General features: G+C 48.6%; 1 protein-coding gene across 1 annotated transcript in view; it reads left to right on the top strand.

The window, feature by feature from the left end:
- Window positions 1-6,523, top strand: part of taf1b (TATA box binding protein (Tbp)-associated factor, RNA polymerase I, B) — a 9,481-nt gene extending 2,958 nt beyond the window's left edge. The window contains exons 4-14 of the mRNA XM_040125914.1: window positions 1-16; window positions 109-201; window positions 712-817; window positions 1,592-1,760; window positions 1,888-1,987; window positions 2,664-2,788; window positions 3,325-3,362; window positions 3,613-3,700; window positions 4,172-4,242; window positions 5,050-5,278; window positions 6,029-6,523. The exon at window positions 1-16 is cut by the window's left edge and continues 82 nt beyond it. Coding sequence (XP_039981848.1) covers window positions 1-16; window positions 109-201; window positions 712-817; window positions 1,592-1,760; window positions 1,888-1,987; window positions 2,664-2,788; window positions 3,325-3,362; window positions 3,613-3,700; window positions 4,172-4,242; window positions 5,050-5,278; window positions 6,029-6,278 — 1,285 coding nt within the window. The 3' untranslated portion in view covers window positions 6,279-6,523. The remainder of the gene's footprint in view (window positions 17-108; window positions 202-711; window positions 818-1,591; window positions 1,761-1,887; window positions 1,988-2,663; window positions 2,789-3,324; window positions 3,363-3,612; window positions 3,701-4,171; window positions 4,243-5,049; window positions 5,279-6,028) is intronic.
- The last annotated feature ends 739 nt before the right edge of the window (window positions 6,524-7,262 follow it).

A 7,262-nucleotide genomic window follows, 5' to 3' on the forward strand; every position in this document is an offset into this window, starting at 1 on the left:
CTCTCCACACTTTAAGGTCTGTGTATGCACCTTTTGTTTTGAGGCTGGAGGGTCGGTCGGAGGAGAAACGCCTGCAGGAAGAGGCTGATCAGAAACGTGTTGTTTCAGGACGAGGTGTTGTATCCGCTGTGGAGACTTTACCTGCAGAAGAGTCGACAGGCCTACACCAACAACCCAGTGAGGAGCTCCAAGTTTAAAGTGGTGCGTTCACAGACACGCGCACTTTTTCCTTCTGGTGGCAGCTTCACCGCTGATGGGATCAGATCAACGGTTGATGGGTTTTGTGGACACGTGATAACATCTGTTGTAGTTTTTAAGCATTTTTTGAATCAAATGACGGAAACGTTACATTGTTCTGTTGCAGGTGAGGCTGGACTCTTTTAATATCCCTTCTTTTTTTAGTATCGAGGAGCAATGTGCTGAACCCTCAGATAGTTCATTGAATATACTCTCTAGGTCTTTCTTTGAGTTTTGCAGCTGTGTGCAGATGTTGGTGGCTGGATTTACTGCTTTCCACTTCAACTGTCACCTAATATGAATTTGACCAAACTTTTTTTGTTGTATAAATTTGTGAACAGCTGAAGTTAAATAGCTTCATTTTTGAAAGGATTCAGGTTTGACAAACAGGTTCAATAAAACGCTGCTGATTGTTAAAAACCATCATTCTTCCATCAGTTTTTCCCTCCTCCCTGACTTTGTCTCTCTCTTCAGCGAGGCCTGGACTCGGACTCGGACAGTGCGGCCGAGTCGTCCTTCGTGTCGGTCAGCGAGACGGACGGAGAGACGAACCCGCCCAGCACCGCCGGATCTAACGCAGGTACTGTGGTGGCCGTTGGCAGCCCTCTGCTGTTTGAACGTGATGCACAAAACCAGCTCCAAAGAGAAACCGTTTGCTGTGAGGAACTTGACCGGTCTGCGCAGGGCCCTGACCTCAGCCCCACCCAACACCGGCTGAGATCCGGACCTGATCGCCCACATCAGTGACCAGGTTACAGTCGGCTTTCTGCCGTGGCCTGATTCCTCTACTGTGTTTAACAACGAGGACAAAAACCAGACTTCAGCGTTACACGTTGTCAGCGTGCGGGTTCTGCTGTTACCGACAGTTTCCGGGTGATCTGTCAAACTCGTTGCAGATCTGTGATCTGCCTGTTTCCTTCGTCGTATCTGGAACTTTTTCCCGACGCTCGACTTCTTCACTGTCCTGCTATTGAGCCGTAACTTGTCAGGTCTGTCGCGTGGTCACGTGTCCTGTCTCGGTGTCGGCGCTGGTCACGTTAGACGAGAGCTTTGACCCTCAGAACTGTCTGAGAATAACTAATAATAATTCATGTTGATGCATAATGAGTAACGTTGGGTCACGGTTTCTTACTTCATGGGCTTTTTGGGATTTCTGTGATAATGCTGATATAATAAATAATAATAATAATAATCGATTTAAGTAGCTAAGAAGAGCAACATCTGCTTTAAGGACAGAGAAACGGTTTGAGGGTCAAAAGTTGCAGAAATCCGTAGAAATCTTAACTTTGTTTGTTTTATATGAACGGAAGAGAAGCGACAGATGCGTGATGTTGCTCCTTTCACCCCCCCACAGAGAGCTCCAGCGATTGGTCGCAGTGTTCGGGCTCGGTGGACGTCGTCACCTACCTCTCGGCTCGGCTGAGGCGGAGTCGTGGTCTGATGAGCATGAAGAAGACTCTGGCTCTGATCCACCTCGCCCTGGTCTGGAGCCGCGAGCCGCTTACGCTCAGCGACCTGCTCAGGTAACATCCGGACACAACTGGCTCGTTGCCCCATGGACCACTTCGATTACGTCAAGCAAACAGTCCAGTGTAGGTCTGGAAAGTCCCGGAAAGTCCCGGAAAAGTTAGCGGATGTGTTTTTCCTCAGGCTGGCGAGCGAAGGCCACGTCCCGTACGTGAACGCCTACGAGGAACTCCCCGAAGAGATGAGGCTCGACGGCAGAGACGCTCTCATCTTCAAAGTCGAGGTCGGAAATCCAACTTAAATAACATGGATTAGTGGTTTAGTCCAGTTTGAGGCTGTTAGTCCTTCAAGGTTGAGTCCCAGAGCCGCTACCACTAGTCAGCCACTCACGGTCTCTTATTCAGGATGTACACTTTATTTTTGGGTTTGTTTTGGCAGGGTAAAGACTGGTTTGGTGTGAATAGCTGCAGAGAAGATGGATAACTGATTGTATACACATGCAGGGTTTAGGCTCCTCAGGGAAAGAAAATGTCGCAGGATGCGTTTCATGAGACTTGGGAAGGAGAAAACCAGAAACGGGACTAACCGGTGCAGCGTTGGGAGGTTTCTGGGGACGTTTACAGCAGCCGGGAGCTTCTAACAGCCTCGTAACGATACATGAAGAGAACTGCTAAAACACAACAAACATTTACTCTTTTACTCAAATCAAATTACTCATCTCTCTGACTTCACAGAGGTCGAGGTGAGAAACCTCGGAACAGTTTGTTTGGGTCATGAGGACCGGGGCTATTGATCAGTTCACCAGTTTAAGTGGGCGGGACCCTGTCGTTCTGCTGGGATTGATAGGGTTAAAAAAATAAACAATGAAATGAAGAGATCATTAACGTTCAGAAAAGCTCCGTTCTGATGACACGGTCGTCTGAGTTAATGTTATTTCCGCTGTGAACTTGCTTCCGCAGACGATCCCGTCCCACGGGGCGGTGCACAACGAGGCTCAGGCTCTGGTCCTGTACATGCAGCTGCTGCTTTTTGCCTGCTCAGCCTGCTCCACTCAGCTGCGCCCACTCTACTCTGCTGCTGCCGCGCGCACCAGCGCCTGACCCTGCGCTTCCGACCCCTGCCCAACCCTGCTCTGAGGACCCACTGCTACTGCTTAAAAAAGGTCAAACTTCTTTTAGACTCAAGGCTTGCCTATCTTCTGGGTCTATCTCTCTATGGTTCTCCACCCCCTCCAGCCCACAGCACCTGCTCTGCCAGCTGATGGCGCGCGCGCCGGCACAAGGATCACGCACCCGCACACCGTTCGCCCACCCCCCTCACCCCTCACTGCAGTCATGCGACATCCAGACCGCCTCATCATTCACACCACCCGCCCTCCACATCCCTGGACGACACACCACCACTCTCTCTCACACCCGCCACACACTCACTCACTGACTCACACACACTCTCTCTCTCTCTCTCTCTCTCTCTCTCTCTCTCTCTCTCTCTCTCTCTCTCTCTCCCTCACTCTCTCTCTCTCTCTCTCTCTCTCTCTCTCACACACACACACACACACACTCACTCACACACACTCTCACACACACTGCGGGAAGTTTACATTTGGTTTGTGTCTTCTAGGGATTTATCCAGTGAAGCTGGTGTCCAGGACGACCCAGGTTGGTTCTTTACCTCCACACTGATTTTGAATATCACCTGAGATCACCCGATCAATCAGCTGCACACGGACGTTCACACTTTGATCGGTCGATCGTTTTACTGCGTCGACGCTGCCGCGGCACAGATAAGACCAGACAAACTTCACCGGCTCACGTTCACGCGGAGGGGAACCAGACTTCACTCGGGTTCTCCTGTTTTTGCGGACTTTCTTGAAATGTGGTTAAACTGCTGTGTGCGGTCTTTTCTCAGAGCACATGTTCAGCCTGAGGAGGTGGTACAGACTGACGCAGGCTGCTCTGATCAAAGCTCAGCGGAGGAGGGAGCACGACATCGGCAGGTGAGAGGTCAGCGGCTCTTCCACCGGAGCTCATCTCTACAGGTTCACTGCTGGCTTTGTCCCCGCATGAACTAAATAACACGACGACTCTTCATCGGCGTCTGACCAGTCTGAAATCTTAAAACTTTTTCTACAGACTTCAGAACCTTATTTTCCAAAGATTTGTCCATGTGTTTCCCCACATTTGATTGTGTCGTAGAGGCTAAATTATTCACAGGAACAATCAGCCGACCTGCTGGAAATATCTGCAAGTTCAGACGTTAAGCAACTGAAATCCTTAACCCAAAAAAGTAGATCCCTGTGCCCTAATCTAACACGTTAAACAGACCTGGCGTCATTGGAGCCGTTGAATTGAGACATTTATCTTAATATTATGGGGCAAAGCTTTTTTAACGGGTTGTGTTTGTTCGCCAACGTAAGGTTTTTCAATCGGACTAATGCATGTATCATTTCCCTCCCTCTCATCCTCAGGAAACAGTGGAAGGCAAAGAAACCTCTTTACCCGAGCAGGAAGTTGAAATGCGTCATGATGAAAAAGAAAAGTAAGAATCCGGGGGGGGCGTTGTGGTCCAGAATTTGAGCCTGTATCGGTGATATTTAGTTTAATTCTGTTTCCGTTCAGTCAAACCGTCTCCGTTAAAAGCTGCCGGATCAGCTCTGATCCGTACAGACAACTGTCAGCGGATCAGTGTGATACGGAAGGAAACTTAAAAACATCCTCATAGAAACAAACTTTATCAGTAAAGCCTCTTTCACACAAGACAAGCAGCTCAAAGTGCTTCGGAAATGACCTGAAACCAACTCGATTCTCAGCCGAGTTGGTTCCGGTCTCCAGGCGGATTTCTGCAGGTTTGTTCTTGATGGCCACTGAGAAGCTGCTGTCCTCTGGAAGTGGACGTCACACTGAATCTAAAAAATCCGGGATTCATGTCTGTGTGTTCAGATCCGACTGAGCTACGACTCCCGGTGCCTCACATCTTCACGCGCTCCGTCACCTGTGAGAGCTGCTCTCAGACAGAACGAGCTCTCGCCGCAGTGTCAGACGTCGTCTCAGAGTCCGCTGACACTCGGCCGCCGGTGAAGCACCGCTGGGGAACTTTTTCAAGTCTGAGCCTGTTGCAGAGCAACTTGTCTCCCCCTGAAAGCTCCCGGTGGTGGAACTCTCGCCTGGCTGCGGCGATGCACGGGTGCAGGACACTGCGACATCACTGTTGGATGCTAAGCTGCTCTTCAAGCTACAGTGACGTGTACTTGAAACGTCAGCAGGAGCGGGAAGGACGGTGAGTTGTGGTGAACGGACTGAAACTTAGGAAACGTACAAACCAGCCGCGATGCTCGTGTCTCTTCAGGTACGGCAGAGCAGGTCCAGATGTGTTTTGAGAAGCTGTCCGCTCGTCCGGCGGGCGTCCCGCGCCGCGATCCGTCCAGCTTCAGGTTCTGTTGGGGGGACGAGGACGGAGCGGACGGTCCCAGTCTGCACCGCAAGAAGCTGGACGGAGTCTTGACCCTGAAACGCAACGTCCTGACTCCGTCCAACTCCACATACTGGCACCCGGCGCTCAGACCCTGCGACCCCCGGTAAGCTTGTCAGTTTAACTGAGTCCTACACCAGAGGTGTGTCTGTCGTTTAGCCTACCCTCACTGACCTGAATGGGGTGGACAAAACAATAGGAACACTTCTCAGCAAATAAAACAGCCAGGTCGGCACATACAGAGTAACGTCACCACAAAAACCGGAAAAATAACCTGGCATTTGCATGAAAACTAAAAAGTAATGTCAACATTTAAAAGTGATCGGGCAAGTTGATCTTACAGGTTTTAATCTGTTTTAATCCGTTTTTACATTTTGCTGTCTCTCATTGTGGTTTTTATTTTTTCAAATTTCTCATGTGAGACGTCACAGCAGGTTTTTACGGACAAAATGAATCTACAGAATAAAATCTAGCAATAAAATTAACAGCATTATCTCTGGCAGATGTTTAATATGTTTGCCATAGTCTTTAAAACCCAGTGAGAAAACGAAATCATGACATCCAGCAGACTATTATTACATGTGACTCATGATTTATTTTAACATGAAAACTGTGAACTGCATCAGCTGGATATGAGACGTTTGTCTCAGTAAAATTATACAGAAAGATTTTCAGTTACTGCCCAGATCAGTCCGGAATGAAACGAGACTAACGTTGGAGAAAAACGAAAACAACTCGTCTCGCGTCAGCGATCACGAATAAAATCTGAACATCCCTCCACCTTTAACCGCCGTGCTCCAAATCCGAGTGCGGGGACTCCTCTGGTCCTGATGTTTCTTCTTCTCCGCCTCCACAGGAAGTGCAGGACTCATTACTCGGAGGTGGAGGCGACATTGCCCCGGTCCTTCGTCTGGCTGCTGCAGCTCTTCTCCTTCCTGCTGGAGGTGAAGCCGACCTACCTGTACGAGGAGGTGCTGAGGGTGGAGAGACGGGTCTTCAGCAGCACGACGCCCCGGAACGGACACCCGAAAAGGAAGGGGAGGCCCGGGACCAGGACCGGGACCGGGACGCCAAAGAGACGACGAGAAACCAGAGAAGCGAGATGAAAAACCTTCAAGCAACTTCAGAACAAAGAAACAAAAATCACCAGCAGCCGTTGTCGTAAATCCAAGATCTGAGATTCTCCTGCCGAGCACTGACACGGATCAACCTGCTGTCAGAGAATCGGACCGCAACTCGACGTGGACACTGGGTGAAGTCTTTAGTGAAGGTAACAGTGAAGTGTCCCTGTGTTACTGATCCTTTATCTCTTGTTTCGTGTGAAAAATAAAATCCCTTTTGAGTATTTTTATATTGAAGTCTCTCTTTTCTCTCCCTTTTTTAAAAGAACTTTATTGAAACAAGAGTAGTGAGTATAAATGTACCAGACAGACAAATATGCTGAAGTACATTTATTGAATCAAAACCTTGTACAGGTCTGAGACCTCAGACTGTGGGTTTTCAGTCTTTTTTCTCAGTACATTCAACTATAGATGAAATATACAGCTCGTCAGAGATAATCAGCTCAGAAAAGTTCGGCTTCCTGCTCGTCAGTTTTTATTTCTGACAAAGTTTCGAATGAAATAAAACTTTTTCGGAGCCGCGTCCTCTGTCGTGTCTCCGCGGCAGATCAGTGTCGGCGCAGAGTTTCTTTGTTCCCGAGCCGAAGATCCTCAAATAAATGGCACTTTGTTGAAAGTCTGAATTTCCAGATGGTGGTTGTCACCTTCATTCGTCTCCACTGAATCTCAAGAACGAGCTGAAGTTGATGAGCTGATTGATTGATTGATTAGATGAACAACGGAAAATTAATCGTCAATCATTTTAATCGTTGAAAGTAATTTTCCAGTAAAAATGTTCCACTTTCTCCGGTGTCTGTTTTTCGGTTTTCACAGTGAACGGAACATCTTTGGGTTTTTGACTGTTGTCGGAGGAAACGAGACTCTTCCTGACTTTTTATCAACTTACTGATCAGTTACCACCAAAGACGTCGTGTTTTCACCCGGAGGTCTGCGCAAGGTCAGGACTAGGGATTCCTAGTTGATAGTCAT

This window comes from Xiphias gladius, chromosome 4 (assembly GCF_016859285.1).
Source record: "Xiphias gladius isolate SHS-SW01 ecotype Sanya breed wild chromosome 4, ASM1685928v1, whole genome shotgun sequence".
Taxonomy (NCBI): Eukaryota; Metazoa; Chordata; class Actinopteri; order Istiophoriformes; family Xiphiidae; genus Xiphias; species Xiphias gladius.